General features: G+C 38.5%; 1 protein-coding gene across 1 annotated transcript in view; it reads right to left on the bottom strand.

Annotated features, from left to right (window-relative positions):
* LOC129104178 (receptor tyrosine-protein kinase erbB-4-like) overlaps window positions 1-20,618 on the bottom strand; it is a 292,380-nt gene that overhangs the window by 27,393 nt on the left and 244,369 nt on the right. The window contains exon 20 of the mRNA XM_054614730.1: window positions 18,826-19,011. Within this exon, the coding sequence (XP_054470705.1) occupies window positions 18,826-19,011 (186 nt within the window). The remainder of the gene's footprint in view (window positions 1-18,825; window positions 19,012-20,618) is intronic.

Below are 20,618 nucleotides of genomic sequence, written 5' to 3'. Positions count from 1 at the left end.
TGTAATGTACCACAAACAAAGACAAAAACAGAGGGTGAGAGTGAAAACTAACGCAACACACACATAAAGGTGTTACTCAGTGTGTATGTGTGACCCAGACTGGGCGATTCAGCCTTGTTTCAGTTCAGTTTAACACCACAGAGTCACTAATGCCACCCTGCCACCATCATGCCTGTGCGCCAAGGCCCCACAGGCACCTTTGGGTTCAGGTGGCAAATTCACAACACACGCCAACAACATGACCTTGTCCTGGAAGGGCCCATTCAAGCCCAGTGATGGGGGCAACAGGGGCCAAGGGGGTGAGTAGGAGTGGAGTCAGAATGAGACACCAGATGGATATGTTAATGTACTTGGCAGTGGTGTAATTTGCTGCTACCCCTCTCTGTCTTGCTCTTTTCTCTTGTTCAGTCTGGCTCAGTCTCTCTTGCTCTTATTGATAATGAGTACACACAGCAGAAAAGCATCATACTTAAAGTGCCACGGTGGAATATATGACTGGTCAGCCTCTATCAGCAGCCAAAGAGCTACAGCCACATGGTCCGATCACTGGCCCACATCGTTTGAATCCTTTTCAATTACAGCCGCCTGTAATTTGCACAAGAAGTTCATCGCAATTAAGGAAAGCGATTTGAAAATAAAAAAATGTTCCCCCTGACTTGCACCTTAGAATACAAGCATTAAATAACACCTGTGAAACTGATTTCTTTCTTGTTTGTGAAAGGTGCGAAAATCTCTCTCTTAAAATGAGTTTTTTAATTAATATGTTGACATGCTATTATACTATGTTTGCACACTAATGGGCATGTGTAACTATTTGTATGCATGGTATAAGAAAAATAATTAAAGCAACTGAGCAAAGTGTATCTTATTTGCATGAAATAAACCTAGCATTTATTTGATTAATGTAGCAATATTTGGTCATTTGCTTGTGTATGCGTGTGTGGGTACTTCTGTGCGCTGAAACACTTGAAATGAGACCAGATGTTCTTGCAGATACAAAACATAACTGATTCATTTTTACAAATTGCTGCCCAAAAACATCTCCCCAACTATGACTGAAGTAATAATGTCTTAACCAAACCCCTAGCCCTATCCCTCAGACAAAATTAAAGATAATAACCTCAAAATGAGTCAGGGATTGCTCCTCAAACATAGGGCTTATTTGCATGTATCTGGTCTCCTTTGAAAGGTTAGAAGCTAAGAAATATGATTATTGTGTAAAGTAAACATTCCAATTGATCACCAGGTAATGGCATGTAGTTGTCATCATCAGGTAAAGGATTGATTGGTCATTACTTTACCCAGCCATATATTTTCTTGCTGGGTCCTTAAATTCAGGTTTATAAAGGAAAAAATGAGATTTTTATCCTTGGCTAGTATAAAATATTAATTTCAGGGGCAGTGTCATCATTTAAACAAGATCCCATAGACAATGTTGCATCTCTTTGACTTCAACTGTAACTATACATTTTGATGAAAATAGACTGAAATACAACATTTATTATATAACTTATAAATATAAACTCATAAGGTCTGAGTGTTTTGCCCATGTTTACTGTTGACTGCGAATTTAACTTCAGTTGCTATTCATTTTCATATAGCATAACATTAATCTCCCGAAATGATTGAAATAGTAAAAAAAACTATAAATATTGATCAATATTTTATGACGTAAGAGCTTAATGCTGTACATTCAGATAAACAGAGAATGCAAAGGCCCATAGTGATCTATGAGGTATCCCGAAATGTGTATGAAAGACATGAAAACAATAATGTAGCATGTAGTTTGTTGGATTCTCTTGCAAATTTGTGTCTGTATGGAAGTACTAAGAGCCAAGCGTCAGCTGAAATTGAAATTATAATTTGAGACAGAAGTGTGGCCTTCTAGTGGTTTATAATCACTGTGATCTGTAAGGTACTAAAATCTGCCAAAATAACATAGTCCGTGGTGAAATACTTTGACAAGAACAAAAATGTATGTCAGTGTGACTTTAAAACGTGAAATTTGACTGCTTTGTTTGCTTTGTTTTTGATGCGAGAAGGTTTCAGGTGCATGAGATAACTTTGAATTTCTAGTTTCCCGCGATGCAAAGCATGATATTTTACATCGGAGAGAAAACTATCCTGTGTCTTTTGATCACAACGTGTTCTTTTATTTAGTATTTTTCTATCTGTATGCCTTTTTTGTTAAAATACTTTCCAATAAGACCTACTTTGGATAACTGGTATAGGCATTATGAAAGCTGAAGACCTCATGTTTTTAAAACAGTATAACATTCATATGTTGTTTTCAGGAGTGTAATGGCCAATCAAAATATATTATTAATTTATTGAGTATCTGAACTTTGACATTCAATATGATGCACATATTGATGCAGAATGAAGTACAAAAGCATACACACAAATTAACACGAGCTACTTTACACGAGGTAGCTTGACAGACTTTATACTTTTTTAATTCAATAGCTGAATGGGCAAACACACATTCCTCTATAGTGGAGCAGTACAGTATACTTCACAAATCTGAAACTGAGTATTTCAAAGAGCATGTTTTATGTGGCTTTAAATAACTGGTTGCAAGGTAGTACATAGGATATTCAACTTAATTCAAAATGTTTAACTTTTGATGATCAAGATAATAACAGCATGTTGACAAAGCCAGCCAGCCATCTACTATTTATATGTTGATTTTACCGTCTGCCTTTGTTGTGTGTTTTTATCTGTGATGTGCTAGTGTTACACTGGAAGACCATGATGGAAATAAGCCTTCAGGCTTTAGTGTGTTTTTTTCCACTGCGATTTTTAATGTTTAAAATGACTGCAGGGCAGTTGTACGTTTACTTTTTAAATTATGAAAGAAAAATTGAATCAATCACACACACACACGCACACACACACACACACACACACACACACACTTACACACATCGTACACGTGGTATAGTGTGACTGTGTCTACCAACGCCAAAGGCAATGATAGACAGAAAAGGAGTAAGCATAAGAAAAACATAAAAAGCTGTTGAACCAACCTTTCAAGGAGAGAAGCGGTTTTGTATGCAACCAGTTGGGGTTTGGCCAATAGAAAATATTGTATTGAAATGTCTTGCTCTTCTTTCCTTTCTTTCCTTTCCTGCCTTGTGGACTGGGGCCATCATAATAATCTTTATTTAATGTCTTATAAAGTCTTAATCTGAAAAGTATCAACACCAGCTCGATGTTTCGGACATTATCAAGCTTTGTTGAGCTGTATATTGCAATCTGTAGGTGAAAACACAAGCAGGCCATGCTGACCCAACACTATATTTTGCAGAATCTATGTCTGGTATCTCAGTCACCGCCTACTATTTGTTTAAGCAAAATGAGGAGAACCACAAAGCATTTCATATTCAACACCACAGAAGGAAGAAATTAATTGAGGCTGCCTTTTGCACCTGCCTTACAATAGATTAATCACAGCAACAACAAATATTAAAACCACATGTTCCTTCATCACTAAGGCAGTGGAAGCACTGCATAAGAACACTATGTCAATGCTAGACCATAGTTGAGGATTAGGCCACGAAGGCTTGTGTTTGAAACGTTTGAACCAATCAACCCAAACGCATTTAGTTATGAAAAGAAAATGTGTTTTTAAATTGAAAAGTCTTTTTATTCAGGTTATGCTCTTTGGGGATTTAGTCAGACGGCAAAGCTATGTAGTTTTAATTCTTTGAGCTTTCTTGTTGCTTATGTCACTGTGTTCTTGATGTAAAGTAGCGAGTCAGGTTTGATTGATACTGTAACGCTACACATGAGTTGCTTGCTGGTTTGTCGTTTGTTGGTAGTTTTAGAACACACTTTGTCAGTGGGGTCGCAGGTAGAAGAATCTGGGTTTGTGTATTTGATGTTTATCCAGCAGCATTAATGCTTGGCGGGAGCTGTACATCACCACTGTTACTTAAAATTCACACTGACAAGGTAGAAATAGGGAGAAAAGGGGAAAGGGAAATAAGGAGAAGGGAAACAGGAAGTTTTCATGATAAAACACTGGAATCAAATTTGAGACCTGGTTTGGTTAACTATCTAGTTTAAAGATTTTCTCAGCAGTTCTGCCATCGCAACACATTTTGGTAATTTCCTGCCAATCAATAGGCCCATATGATAAATGGAACAATCCCTCCTGCTGGATATACAGTATTAAACAAACGATATGAAACGTACATATTTTTGTTCTGTAACATTGTGTTCCAAATATCCATTCTATTGGACTCTTGTTAAATGAGTGGACCCATCGTCCAAGGCAAAAACATCTCACTTCTGTCTTTATAATTGGGTCCTGTGAGTTATGTTGATTCTCCAATACCATTTTAAATGTTGAAAATGTTTACGTTTATGTTGAGATCTGCTGTTGAAAATAGGATGTCACGGATAGTGTTGTGTTAGCAGAATTACATCGCACTTACAAACGCAATATTATTTATTGTAGGTTATATCAGATCCCTATGAGTATTGTGTAAATTACCTACAGTACAGTGTTCACACAGTACAGTTTCACATATATTTAGTTGAATGGAAATGTGGTCTTCTATGAGTTGGTAAAGTGTATGACCCTTTCCCTTATGAAACTCTTTCAAAGCTTTTTGCTCCTAAAATGCATGGTTGTCAATCAAACCCCAACAGCATTTGTCTTGATTCATGAAAACTTGACATTTTCTGGAGATAAATGGTGTTCTGCCAGCAGCAGCATGATGTGACGTTCTTTCTGTCCTTAATCACATTGCTACAGCTTGAGTGTCTGGCATGCAACAAACAAGGTTATGAGTCAGTCGCTGACTAAGGTTGATGACTGTGAGAAACAGAAGCTATTTAGAGAATACATTTATTCAAAATCCTTCACATTTCACAAAAGAAGACAGCTTTGCTATCTAGTGAGACATCCGCCTGATTGTGTCTGAGTGTAGGCAGCCCAGTCTGTTGGTGCTTTCCAGTGAGGAAGTGTGTGGAGTTTGCCTCAGGTTGTTTGGGTGGGTGTGTTGAAACACACTTCTGAGACACCTCTCGAGTAAACATCAACTGTGCTCGATTTGATTTGCAATGTTGCCCACAGGAAGGGCCTCAAAGTGTGTACAATTCTTTATTTTTTAAAAAGACATTGCCGGGTAGCTCTTCAGCCTTTTCTATTAAAAGTTACATTCCCATCCAAATTCAATGCATTGTCAATTACTTCTCAAGGAAAACATAATTTCTCCCCGTATTGCATTTGTTTTTGACTTATCACAAATATATTTCTATTCAAACTTTTTGGTAGTTTGCATATGGAGGAGGTCAGGATGAATGGATAAATTAAACATATACAGGACATTCACCTAGGAGATTGCCGTTTGTGTCCCATGTGAAACTAAAAGCCTAAGTTAACTCAAAGCCAAGTCTTTGAGTTAACTAACATAGCCAACGTATTAATATAAAGCCAAACCATTATGTTTAACCAAACATAGCCAAATTTTTTGTTGTGTTTTGGCTTTGTTTCAATTTACAATATTAATCACGTTTAAAATTGCAAGCGTAATCAGGGAGAAAATGCGTTATTTAAAATGCAGTCTAGGTAAGAACGTAATTTTGTAGGAGACAGGAATGAGCTCTATGTAAATGCTTATCCTTGCAATTTACTGGAAAAACATACTAAAACATGGATTAAAACAAGCTACTGCCTTTATAGGCTGACAGAAATCTGAGTGGAGAAAAGTCTTTCATGTTAATATGCACTAAACAGCATTGTGAGCAGTACCAAAGTGGAGTTTTTTTTAATGGAAAAGCATAAATTATTGATTTTCTGAAAATAACAGATCTGGTAGCAGATTGCTATTTAGCTGGGGTACCATAATGTGTGTCGGTACAGATTTTACAACAATCTGCCTGTATGTTTGTATGAAAAGATAAAGGGATGCTTTTTTGAAAGACGGCTGAGGCGATCTTCCTTGGTGTAAAATATTTTTCTTCAGGCCTTTTTTTTTCCAACTCTTGAACACAAAAGTGGGCAATGGCTTTATTTCATTTTCTTTTCAATCGATTTGTAGTTGTTTGTTCAATGATGTCCAAAAACTGGAGGCAATGATGTATTTTCTTTTTCAATTACCATCCTTGAAAGCAAGGATTTACAGTACTTACTTTACTGCTTTCTATCCGTGCTGTTGGTCATATGTATGAGTATGAGTGTATGAGTTGGCCAATTTACAGCCCAATAGGTCAGACCTGGGTAGTGGACTGGCTTGTGAGCCTTTTCAGCACTAAGACAGCTTCTGTCAGAAGAGAAAACAGCATGCAACAAGGCTTGCAACTTCTCACCTATCGATAAATGGAATAACTGCCACTCAGACCATTATACAATCCTCTTTCGGGTCTGGAGTAATGAACTGTACTAGAGAAATGATAATAATGATGATAATCATAATTAGTGTATGATAACAGGGCAATCACAGGGTGCTGTACAGAAGACATTAGCTAGGATCTATGATTGATCTGTTGCTTGGCTGGGAGCAGGAGTTCCAGTAAAGAGTTGATGCAGAGTGTGTGTATCAAAGTGTGTTTGTTCATGTAATTTTAGAGCATTTACAAATATACACAAATAGTGTTGTTGTCAGGCACCGTTACTTACAAAAATCTGGTGCTCATACACTGAACTGGTTCTGTTAATGGGAAATAAACAAAGTGGCTCAGACCGATCAGCACAACAATATTCCAGCCAATCAGCGACAGGGGGCGTCAGTTTGTGTATGTTCATGTGAAGGACAGGTGAACAGCCGTTATGAGAATAGTAGTGGTAGCTAGAGGAATGGTAACTAAAGTTTTGAAAATCCTAGAATACAAATTAATAAAGAAGGGATAAGATGAAGCTAGGGCTCGGTGCCAACATCAGTGAGGCTTATTAGTAGTGGAGAGACTTACTAGACATTCAAATACTTTTGGTTATATTTTATTTTAAGACTCCACCTTTGAGATTCCAGACTCAACAAGAGGATAATTAAATTTAGCATGGGTTGGTCACAACATTAAAAATGATGCAATGAAAATGAAATAGCTTACCTAGTGTCAGCAGTTTTCATATGGAGTTTTCCTTCCATAGAAAGCTCCAAATAAAAGTGTTTAAGACAGAAATCTCGGAGACAGATATTAAAAAAAACTAGACCAATTAAACCCAAGCCATCTGCATGGCTAAGTACCAAATATTTACAATGCACTTTTTTTTTTTACAAAAATCATCAAAATTTGCCTCTCATTAAGGGTGCTAAATTCAAAAATTCAGAGCAGATCTAGTGCCTCTATACGGCTCCTTAACATGGAGACAGCTGAGCCAGCGCATTAACAGTTCAAACAACGTCCACAGTACTAAAAGAGCTGGGGGGAAACCGGATGGTGGGCGCTATGCCTCCATGATGACAATCTTGGTGGGGACACCCTTATCAGCTGGAAGCTGTATTAGCTAATTGACAGCGGCGGCCATGAGAACGCTAGCGGGGCATTCTCACATCCACTAAAAGGCACGCGATGCCGACCTCGCTATTTTAACAAAGCGCAGAGAAGCTCAGGTCACAACACGGACAGAGGGAGAGCAACTTCATTACTCCACTAAATCTTTACATTCCAAATAGTTGTTTGCTTCTATAGTAATGCACTGAAGCCTATATACAGAACCTTTAACACATTCACTCACACTTAACGGTCAGTAACCATGGAGGGCTGTTTGGGATTCAGCGTCTTGCCCAAGGACACTTTGACATGTGGAGGGCGGGGGTCAAAGGTTTCAACTTTTTGTTGATGATCCATTATTCATCCCAAACCACAGCTGCCACACATAATGCAAGTGGAAAAACTTGCATTTTCATAATAAGGGTGAATATAGAAAATGCTCACAGGCAGTAAGGTAACACTATTATCTTGTCTCTTGTTTAAGTCAGTGTGTTTGCTCCTATTGCTGGTTTACAGACCAGATCTTATATAAAAAAATGCCTCAGCCTTCATGGTGAAAGGAAGGATTTAATAAATATAAATAGAACATATTTGTCCACTCCTCAAGTTCTTGAACATATTTCCTTCCCCCCACACCTCTCTCTCCTCCCAGACAGTGTTGACACATTCTGAGTTAGTTTTGTCGCCTGTTTTTCCTGTATCCGTCCAGGAGGTGTGTGAGAACTGTATGTGCAAATGTATGTAAGTTTTGGTCTGTATTGGAAACTCTCTGAAAGTGTAGACTCTTGTCTACTTTTCATAGTCAGTCTTTGTGTGTGTGTGTGTGTGTGTGTTTGTGCGTGGCTTCAGGTGAATGTGTGGTAAGCCTTGGAGAGTCCGGGAACTGGAAGCTGTAATCAACACTGTATGGCTTCCTCTTCTGAGCTCTGGGATATGATGCAGTGTATGTGTGTTGGAGCAAGAGTGTGAGTGTGTGAGGTCTTTACAGCCAGCCCAGAATGCTGAAGGGAGTGTGAGACGTGTCTGCATCCCGTCGACGAGTTTTAACAAAGGCCATATTGTAAAGGAAGGATCCTGTCTCGGACATGATAACAGCTGCAACAATGCCCAACTCGGTGCCCGGATCAGGAAAAATGAGCGGGACAGGTTTAATATAGTTTTGTTCCATTCGCTTCATTGTTCAGATGATACTGATGACACTGGAAAACAACCTTGAGCTGTCTCAATTCCACAGGGCATCTTAGGAGACTTTGAAAAGAGCCGTGAGAAATCCGCACAATCAGTGTCCACAGGCACAGTGGTGCAGAGCTGGGTAAGGACAGGGAAAGTGAAATTAAAAACAATTTGGTTTCATAAAAAGTTAATCTCAAAGACACATTTATATGCTTGCAAAGTCCCGTTGAGATAAGCAGATCTAGCAGATTAGCATGAGGGTCAGTGAGTGGGTTATGTTTTTCATCATGGCGCTAGAGTATTTTTTTAGCCATTATAATGTAAATAAAACAACTGTATACACCTGAAAAAAAACTAAAGCCAGTGACTTATCATTATGAATTGGAAGGGATGCATCAAAGTTCAATACTGTATCTCAATGCTAGAAAAACGAATCGCTTAACAATGGCTACCTCCATTCAAAGTTAAGGATAAGCAAACTCACAAACTTTGGTATGCAGATACTTCTTGGTGGCATTGTAAAATAAAGCAAAGAAAAAGGGAAAAAATTGCAAGAAGAGCAGGCCCAGTACATTAAAATGCTCTCTGTATGAGTCAGACACCACTGAAAATAACAGATGGTGCATGTCCTTATGCATGACCGTATATCGTGACCTGCGCTAGAGCAGCTACATCACAAGTCCACACCCGTTAAGAATTTTATTGCTAATTGCAGTGAACCAGAATATGGAGAGGTTGAGATCATTAAAAGGTTTAATGGTATGTTGGTTGTACTTGACTTTGATTGCTTTTTTTCCTCACAGTTACCCTCTCTCATCTTGGTAAGTGCATTATTATAACATCAAAAGATTTCCCTGTAACAGAATTGATAATTTGGGAAGTTAACTTAACACAGTTTGATGTATCACTTTCTGTTTTTCATCAAAAAAAGGTTCTAGCAGACACAAACTATCTCAAGTCATGGTCATAGGTTTAAAAGTATTTCAATTACAAAAACAAGAGGCTCTAAAATGCCTAATGTTCTGAACCAATAACCGGGACATAGTAATCAAACTGACAAAGGTCAGGTTAATTATTGAAGTAATTACCATATATTTAACCATTTTATGTTTTTGTCTTCACATAAAGTTATGTCCATGACTATGGACTCCATATTTCAAAGGATTTGAAGGTTTAAAAAAACTCAAATGCTTCACTAATGTGCACATTTTTCCAGGAACACGTGGAAAATATAATCTAATTTAACCTTAGTATATTAAATACAATCAACAATCGGAATGTATTGTTGTCGACTAGCAGGGGATATGGATTGTGATTGGATAATTGACAGCATACTGAAAATAAGGCACTTTTTAGTCAATCAGATGACGGACAACATGTTCCTCAAAAAAATGTGTCATTTTAATTTGTTGCTGTTGGGAATCCATCAGAAAAAAAAATCAGCTTAATGTCTATTGTGTGCTTTTTCTCTGTCAAACCAGCATTCTCTAACCAGGAATACAGGAAACACACACACACAAACGCACACACACACAAACCGACACACTTACATACACACACAGTAAATGACCACACGTCTTATTTACATGCAAAATTCCTTTAATATCAACACACACTTACTTTATCATTGTCACACACTCACACAGGGTTTGAGTCGGTTCCAGAAAGGCTGGTGAGCAGGCATCTACAGTGGCAGGCGACTAATTGAAAGTGAAGTGGGTCCAAGCTGTCACAACATTGGCCTTCTGCCTGCATGGCTAAGAAATGACAAGCTATCCACTAGCATTAACACCAGCAGCCTGAACACACACACTAAAACTCTGGCTGTAATCTACCTTCATAGAGGTGCATATTTACAATATATAGTAAGACAGAATACATAAAAACATAGACTCCCATTAGCCGACCACATTTCCAACCATGCCCAGGGATTCAAACCCTTTCTTATGTAAATGGTTATCATCTATAATAATCAATGATGACACAATAGTGTTCTTGTCAATCCGCTTAGCAGTTTCAATGGTGATGATGATGTCTTGAAGTACGATTCATTCACATGCCATTCCAAACACTTTAGATTATTTTTAGTCTGTTAACAAAACAACAAAGATACTGGATATATTGAAGACTGGATCATCTATAGAAGAAACAATCTATTTTTGTTTTTCAAAACTCGAGTAGCGAATAATTTAACTGGGTGAAGATGACCAAACTACATTCTTTGGACCTGTCTTCAACTTTATAATTGTAATTTTCTAAAAAGATTAAATTACTGAAAACTACCACACAGGAGAACTTATAATAATATAATTTACAATTAATATAGCCAAACTCACAAATAGCTACATAACTTCCCTAAAATAAGTAAATATATATGTTTTACGAAGCTCAAAATTGTAGTTGAACACATTAGCTGAAATTGAGCAGCTTGTATTGCTTGGATTAGTAATGACTCAAGCAAGTCACGGAAATAATGTTAGCTAAGGGGTCGAAGGGTTGAAGGCCATGGTGTGAGTTGGTTAGTGGTGGAACTACGGGCCAAGAATATTGCTGTATTGACCACAAATGTTTTCCTCTTTATGTTGATGAACTGAAATGTAAAAACTAGACCATATGCTTCTATGGCCTGCAATAGCTGCTCATTGCAGAAACTGACTTGATTTCACACTTAAATGCAGCCTTGTTCTTAACCTCATAATTACAACGATACTCAGCATAATCAATAACAATTACAACAGCGCAAAGTAGTTCATTGTTTTCATAGTGTACAATCCTTTCTTCTATGCTTTGACAGTATCTTGGCTGAGACCCACATTTTTTCAAATGTAATTTCAATTGACTTGTTGGTGAGAGCCCGCTTTAACAGCCTCTAGGCTACCTAAGTGATACTCAAAGACCAGAAGAGCTCAACATGCACACACGCATACAGAGTAACATATTTCTGTTCGCAGAGATGTGGTATATCTATTTCCTCTGGAAAATAAATATAAAATCAGAGGGTAAACCTGTTCTGTAATGAGTAGTGATAGGAGCAAAAATAGGGCAAGGCTTGACATAAAGCATTGGAAAAAGATACATATCTCCAGTACGGTGTTTGAGTTTGACTCTGTGTGTGTATTTGGGAAAAGATTGTGAGAACAATTGCGGTTTGACAGTGGCAGAAACAGTGAGAAGAAAAGTAAAGTAAATAGTAAAAAAAAGAGAAAAATAACTGACTTAATACCTGTTATGTCAAACAGTGTCTGTGTGGGTGTGATGGTATTTTTGTTTGTTTGAGGGCATCACAAAATGATGCGTGTGTGTATCATCCAATCAAATTACGTGATGTTCACTTTGCTTATGTTTGTGTTTTCCAGATTTGTATATCTCCCTGCCTTTGTTTACCTGTGTGTATGTGTGTGTGTGTCTGGCAGTCACTCATTAGTGTAGACCTGTCTCCCTGAGCTGCGATTCTCATCCATTGTGTGGCTGCCTGCAGTTATTTATTTCCCCCTCTGCCCTACCTGGCCTCATCCATCTCGACTCAGCCAGACACTGTTAAAACAGCGTCACTGTTATATGTGTGTAAGTGAGAAAGAGTTACAGAGAAATACAGAGAGAGAGAGAATGTATTCCACTTGGCTTTTTTGTGTGTGCTTTTGATTGACAGCATGGCAAATATGAGTCAGTGAAGGCCTAATAGTCTTTGTGTATCCTTCTGTCCTTTCTGGTGACTATTTATCTGTCTGCTGCCTTGAGCTGTGTGCTTTTGCATTCAGAGGCCATTCCGGGTGACTGAGTTTCACTCAAAGACAGAATGTTCAATGATAAAAATACTACTAAGACCACAAAACCATCTATCTTTTCATTTTCCGCTGTTTATCTGGGTCTGGGTCATGATGGCAGCAGGCTGAGCAAGGAAGCCCAGATTTCCCTCTCCAACCTTAGTTCTTTCTGGGGAATTCAGAGTCGTTCTCAGGCCAGATGATAGACGTCCAGTGGGCATCCCAATCAGATGAGCTTAAACACCTCAACTGACTCGTTTTGGCACAAAGGAGCAGCAGTTCTATGTCACACAGGCTCCGCCCTCTATTGGACTTCATGGATAATACTCGTCTCCAATCACATACATGTGTTTGCCCACGAAAAATTTGCATAAGCTATCCGGCCAATCAAGACGTAGCTTCTTGAATACATGCATCCTCACAGCATATAAGGCAGCACACTTTGCAGCTCAACATCGTTTTATGTTCAGTAAACGTGATTTTCCACCGACTGCCTAACTCCAAGGATGGAGACGCCACTTAAGGAACCTCGTCACTGCCGGGCCTCATTGCCAGGGAAAATCACAACGCCTGCTTTGAGTGCCTTGGAAGGGGACCATGCAGAGCGCAGTGTTCAGGAACCACCGAGCGCGGCCAGCAGCGGTGGGATAATTTATGACTCTTTGATGTGATGCTCTACTGCAACGAGAGCAAGCCCGAGCTCGAGATTGATGGCGTCAAAGTCCCTGCCCCAGCAGCATACATTCCACCGCTGCCTCCGGTCATCCACGCCGAGACACCGGTCTCGTCTGCTGATGATAATGACGACAATATCTCATCGGTGTCCTGTATATCAGCCTCCTAGGAAGCCCTCCGCCAAAATTGTTTCGCAATGACTTCCCGCTTATGATGAACACTGCAGTGGGGCCAGGCATGTAAACTTGTCGGGAGTTGGGCGGATCAGATTCATTTAAAAAATTCACATGTGCTGAGGTTAGCTTCACACTATGGCCTGGTGAAAAGGTCTGGGTCTGAATTCGTTATGTTGAACCTGACCACTCTGGGCATGCTACACCTATATGACCGCAGGGCTAGTTTGTTTATGTCGGCTTGGGTTATAAAGAAGAAGCTGGTCTGTGGTGGCTAACCTTTAGTCGGTAAGGATCGATGTGGTTGGGTGATGTCCGGTCGCAGCAGGGCACGCAACCATCTGCTCCGCCCACTGTACCCATAAAGTCCAGTGAATTAGAACGAGGTTATTTTATCGTAAACCTAGTTTTATAAGCCCCGGCAGAGCCCTCTACTAAGGAGGCCCTTTCGCTCCTACGCCGCTGGCTGAAGAGGGTGTAGGATGTGGAGCACAATGTGTGCTGCCTTGTGGTTGTGTGTTACTGTGGGGTTCACACTTATTCCAGTAGGCGTATTCTATTATGCCGGCTATTCTTATGCAAATTTTCAGTGGGCGAACGTGTGCTCATGATTGGAGGAGAGTATTACCAATATATCACATCAATCGTAATTTATTTTAACATGGATTTCCCTACAACTTAAATAACTTGTTATTGATGAAAGCATTGTGCTTGAATACCACTTACACAAACAAAACATTAAATATACAAATTCTACCTAATCAGCCTTCCATTTGATGAGAATTGTAACTGATGACAACATGAATAAAGTAGCTTTCTCAAATCAAACAGACCTTTCAGGCCCAGGGGAAGGGAAGCATTCTAGCTGCTAACATTGGATCACACACTTATTTATGCAGTCATGAAAGACCAACCACAAAAAAAGATTCAGAATTAATTAGAGTTGAAATGAAAGAGAGGGACAGCTAGAGCGAGAGATAGAGATAGAGCAAGGGGATAGTAGATAGGCGGACACTTGTTGACATTTCTAAGGGCTGGTAGCATCAAAGGCTTGACGCTTGTGATCTGCCTCTCGCTATGTGTGTTACCATGCAGTCTTGGAGCAGGCATGTTATCTGCCAGTGCTGGATGGAATGAAATATAAGTGTTTTCTTCAAGAGACAAGTGTGGGAGATAAGAGGGATGGGAAAGATTGTTAACAAGTACGAGCTGGTTGCTAGTCACACCACCATATGTGTTCTTTAAAAGACAGAAGTGAGATAGATATTGGTTAAAAAAAATGGGATGGTTTATCTTTCAAAAACGTGATTGTTTCACATATTTTTCTGCCTTACGCTTTAATCTTAAATAATTTAAACAACAGCACAGTTAACGACATAGTGCTTTTAATTCATGAGACAAAAATTCATCATTCATCATTTTTTATTTTAGAATGAAAGCATGTTCTTGCATCAAGGGAAATGGGTTTTAAATCACTATTCATTGATTGGCCAAAAAACAAACCTTGCAGTAATTTTAATTTATTAAGGTAATCACATTAATTCAAGGGCAGACCATAGTTGCCCTGAGCAAACTGGTGCCCTTCAAAAAATTGTGTCCTGGTGGAATTCTTTTTCCGGGAAGTTGTACATGTTGAATATTTTACTCTTGGCCTTACAAGTCAGTAACAAAACTAACATTGTCCCATTCAGGAAGAAAACATGGGAAATGTGTTCCTTGAATATATCCAAACGAGAGCCAACAAATAAACATAGTGCGCTTGCCTTACAGCACAACATCAATCTTCGTCAACTTTATTCAGCATTAACAGGAAGCACTGGTAGAGGTTGTTCATACAAAAAGGAGTTTAGAAAGTGGAAAGACAGTGGGAAATGCAATAGTTGGCCAGTGGGTGGCTTAACACAGCGGTCCACAAATCAAGTCAAAGTCAACCCTGCTTTATTACTTTACCTGAGAATAGTGATGGCATCATATTTGTACCAACAAAAGATTGGAATGGAAATCCTCTAACATAAATGTTCAGAGAAAGAGAGATGAAAACAATAATAATAGAATCAAATACAAAGATAAATACAAACAGGGAGACAGGAGAAGGGGAGTAGACAAAGTAGATAGGAAATAGGAGTGACCTAAGTTTTCATTGGAACCCTGGGGATGTATATGATGAGTTGGAGAGAGGCATGTTTGCCTAGTCTGGTTTACACAGAGAGATGACCCTGTGATACACACTGTGGGCCTTCTTACACACACACACACACACACACACACACGCACACACACACACAACACCTGGCTTGGAGGAAATCCAAAGCAGTAATGTTTGCGAGCGGGTAGGAAAGATTTCCTGGTGAATTAAACAAACGATTCGATGAGTTATTCCTGCCATGTAACTGAGGATGTTTAAACAGTGGTGTTGTATTGAGATGGTTATGATGCATCATCCTGAAACAAGTCTCACAGGTAGTGGGACACCAAGTTCTCCTTCAAAGGCAGAATACATGGGGTCCACATTAAATATTTAACAAGAAATATGAATTGTGATGGCAACCGTCACTTATTTACAACTTGTGCGAATGCAGCAAATTATATAACGTCCCTTCTACTGTATCTTTTGGCGTCTCTTCTACTAGTTCAAAAGAACTTTATGTATTATTACAGGGTGCCTTACAGCCACAGTCCCATTTCATGGCATGAAGAATACATCTGGAATAACTGGATTATCGGCAGTGTTGTCACATTAAGTGTGTTTAACTGCAGATGAAACTGGCTCTGAAACATATCACTCTATTCTGTTAAACTGAGCTGTGTCTTATTTCAACTGGCGTTCTTTTTAAAAACAGAAAATCTGCTTTCAGTTTAGAATTACACTACAAACACACAAATGTCAGAGGAATTTGAATTAAGTGACAGACAGATTGTCACAGAATTACTTAAAAGCTGTTATGTGGAACTCAAATGTTTCTCCTGTTTATATGTTACTAACTCTGACAGCACGTTGGACTGATTTAATCTTTACCCTGCATTAAATCATTGCCCCAGGATAAAAAGTTGGATGGCTCATAAATGAGGGAATCCATTGTAGCAGCAATAGAGGGGTAGATAACGCATTGCAAATTTAAGTAAGTACAGTCAAATGCTAATCATGTTGCAAGACACTGCCAAGAACATGCCAGTTACCTATGAAGGGCTTGTTTACAGCTTAATCAAATAATATATCAAAGAGGAAATGTGTGTTATCGGAGTGGTATGGGCTCATTATATATTACATCATCTCCCCTCTTTCTGTTTCTTTTATTGTCAGGTTAGTGTCGTAGTTACAGACACTTCAGCCTTTTGGTACTAGCATCAAGAATTAAAAGTGGTATCAACACACTAATTGAAAAAAAAATGAATGGATAATCATGCCTACAAATGTATTTTGAAATATCACTTTTCATATTGTAGTAGTGGTTCCAAAGGCAAACATCTGACATTGTAGCAACACTATACTTTATATATATATATATATATATATATATATATATATATATATATATATATATACATACATACATACATACATACATACATACATACATACATACATACATACATACATACATATACATATATACATATATATATGAACAAGAGGACCGCAGAGTGGGTGAATTAGGAGGATATTTTAAAAACAACCAGACATAATGAGGAGAAAGTGATGCAGTAGGTTATATTAGGGGGATATGTAAAGATAAAAAAGAAAAAAAAAATTCAGATCCAAGGAAGAGAAAAAGAATAACACTCTGTGGCATCAGAGCCCTGCATGCGTAGAAGCTCTAATGAATCTGCTCATTAGTACGATTCTCATGGCAGATCACCCCCATTAATAATCTATGGCTGTGACGGCGGCCATGACAGAGTGGGAGGGCCACAGGGATGTTGCCTCAGAGAGTGGAGCCCTGTCACTTGCAAGCCTTGAGAGCCCCATAAGACCCTGCATGAGTGGGTGTGTACATCCATGATAAAGATAATGAAATAATATGCAGGGAAAATGTTTTACTGAAGTCTGGGACAAGTTATTATGAGAACTATATGTGGATATGTTGATGGTGGTCCTAATTCACCTTTTTGGCATTATTCAGATAAATGCACTGTATAGGACAGTTGTTTATGCGAGCATGAACCCATATGTGGGCACCTTATTAAACCTGGCCCCTGACGGCTATTTGAGTCCCCAGGAGCTGTAGCCAATTATTGAACACACTAAACAATACACACTTGAGACACAGAATAGCAATGGTAAATAATAAATCATCATCTCTACCCTTTATGAATTATACATCTCACCATGTTGACAACTGTTCACAGCAGGCATATATTTATTCATGTGTAAAAAGATGATCTACATCCTTTTTCCACAAAGTAATTTGTGTGATTAATTTCATACTATGAAAATGTTTGTGTTACACAGCATGGGGATTTTGTCAGCAAGGCAATAATTAATGCATGCTCTGATCGCCTTTGGTAGAAAAAAACACTTCATGTGGTGTGATCATAACTGTTTACCAAAGTTAAATTGATAGTATTTGGTATGGTATTTGGTATGGTAATATTTTACCATGGAAGCTCACTAGAGTACAGCCTGCCTCTGAGTTAGCCAAAAATGGCAACAGAAATATTTGTCTAAGACATTAAATCTGGGACTAGAGCGACTGCTTAGTCATTTTCATTCTGCTTCTTTTGGCTTTTTAACCAATTACTTTGCTCTCTGTGTATGAGAATTTCATCAGCCATCTGTCAAATGCAGCATGTTTGGAGACACAATAGCCTTACAAAAATACTTTTTGATAATCAATGAATAGATGAATAAAAATCAGATTTGCTCATGATGCTCAGGTGTTGTTAGGGCTGTTAAACCGAGTCAGATGTGAAACCAACTGTGTGGTGATGTTTATGTCAGACAGAGTCAGACAAAAGAAGATTAAAAGGTGTATCTGTCCCTTATTCATATTGACAAATATGTAAGAACAAATTATAATGCACTCCTACATCGATGATCCTGTAACACTGAGCTCCTTGCTCCCAACACCACCAAAGTCAAGCTAGACTTTGAATTATTTACTTCAGATCTCCAGAGAGGCTGGCAAGGGGCACCATTGTTCTCCACACACACCAGCACTAACACTTTACCAAAAATCAGCAGACATCTGCTTTTCACTCTGGAAGCAATGGAGTGAATCACTTGGCCTCTTTTAGCTGAGACACACAAAACGGCATATGGAGGGATAAGTAGATGATCTTGAAGTATGCAGTGCAAGATACAAAAGTCTGCAGTAAAGATCCACTAAGGGGTTAATGGCCCACCAACACTCCAAATCATCACGTATGACTCATTGAGATATTTGGGGCAGTCAATGAAGCAAAAAAGCAGCAATCAGTGAAGACAAACCTTGGATAAAAAACTACCATAATCAATCAAAAATCAATACTTATTAATGCAATACAAAATCCATACTTTAAACAAGCCTTAACTGATCTGCCAATCCACCAGCCAATTACCAAACCAATCAACCACACAGCGGGTAAAACAACTATAAAGAAACTTTTTCAAACCTTACCTTGGCAATCTGGACACACCAATTGAGCAACAGCTGGGATCCGATGTTGTCCTTGTGCTCGAGGACATAGTCGAGCAGGCACCCATGAGGCATCAGTTGTGTGACCAGCTGGATGGTGGGACTCAGGCAGACCCCCAGCAGGCGGACCAGGTGGGGGTGCTCCATGCTAGCCATGATCAGGGCCTCCTGAATGAGACAGATACACACTCAGGCATGTGGGGGGAAAGGGTTGAGGGTGGAGGTTGACATCTGAAATGGTGTCAACAGATTGTATAGTGTTGTTCACTTCAGGCAACAGCAAACTGTTTTTGCAAAACACAAACAGAAAATACATTACTGCGCTGTTATTCATTTGAAATTTGATACTTTTGATCTTGAAATTCTGTTATAAACCCAGGACCACTGTGGTAGTCTTATTTGGATAACTCTTGAAATCAAGTTCACAAAACAAACAAAACTTCTTTTTTGATGACTTTGTCACTAACTAAATTGTGTTTCTATTTGAATATTCAGAACAAGAAAACATATCTATGTTTAGAGAAGTACCATATAAATAATGTGTTTTTCTTTGCCCAAACAGGTAGTCTTTAAGTTAGTGTCAGATGACAAAAGCAAGAGCTATAGTTCAAAGGCTTAACCCACTGGCAGAGAGTTTATCGTGTTTACAAGTGTAGACTGAACTGTCAAAGACTATATGATCCCTTATTCTGTTTAAGGCTGAAGTTCCCCTTGAAGAAAGCAGCAAGGTTCCAAAGAAACAGCTGATTTTTATTCATAACCTCAACATCAAAGTGACTCACTTCTTCATAAGACTGTCAGCAAGCTTTGTAGTTGACTAAAAATGTAGCAACTACACCAAGGTGAGATTGCTGTAAATCATCATCAGTCACTGTCCTTTAACAGGCAGTTGTGTCTTTCCACTGGTTTTTCTGAAGTGTTGCTATTAGAGAATGTTCTGCTGTGTAGGATATATGTACATATGAAAAAGCTGCTCCAGTACATTAATAATAGAGCTTTGAACTTGCCTGAAGTGTCAACATCTTTATGTGCGGCATTTTTAGAATAAGAAAAAATATTATCATTAGTTAGCAAGAATACGATCGTAGTATCATACAAACATACGCAATCTATTATTCAGATGATACAAAAACACTACCAAACACAATATATAGACCATCTATTTTGTGTAACTATACATAATACATATTACACATTACACAGTATGTGTCCTCAGAGCACTGACAGAGAGATACAACCAGAACACACTCTTAGATTTAAAGTTTATGGCCGAACACTTGCATAATCAGATCATTGCTCATGTGCTGGCAGTATATTTGGTACAGAAAGGATGTTGGACAGGATCCCTTTGATGTAAATCTTGACAACTCCGGGATTCCCCTGTCAATGTGATGTGGTTTCCTGAGATGTCTTAACCTTTGTATGAATAGAAATCTCTAAGGTAATGGTAAGAGGATCACATTACAGTATATAGATTCAAATGTGTGAGCTCAGGTCCATGAATGAAAGACCCCAACAACAAAGCATCCTATTGAATGTTCAGTTTAATTAATTAAAATGGAATAGCATATTAGTTTTGCACTCTTAAATCCACAGGAAGTTTTTAAATAACAAACTAAACTCTATTGACTTGCTGACTAAATAACTAAGAGCGTTTTAAGAACACTTAGACTGAACCAAAATCTATTCCATTTAATTTGATTTGATGAAATCCTTAGCAGTGAACTAAATTGCAATGAAATTGTGGAATTACGGAGGAAATTCCATAATGAATT

Source organism: Anoplopoma fimbria, chromosome 16, assembly GCF_027596085.1.
Source record: "Anoplopoma fimbria isolate UVic2021 breed Golden Eagle Sablefish chromosome 16, Afim_UVic_2022, whole genome shotgun sequence".
Taxonomy (NCBI): domain Eukaryota; kingdom Metazoa; phylum Chordata; class Actinopteri; order Perciformes; family Anoplopomatidae; genus Anoplopoma; species Anoplopoma fimbria.
This window is presented reverse-complemented; position numbering and strand designations above follow the sequence as displayed.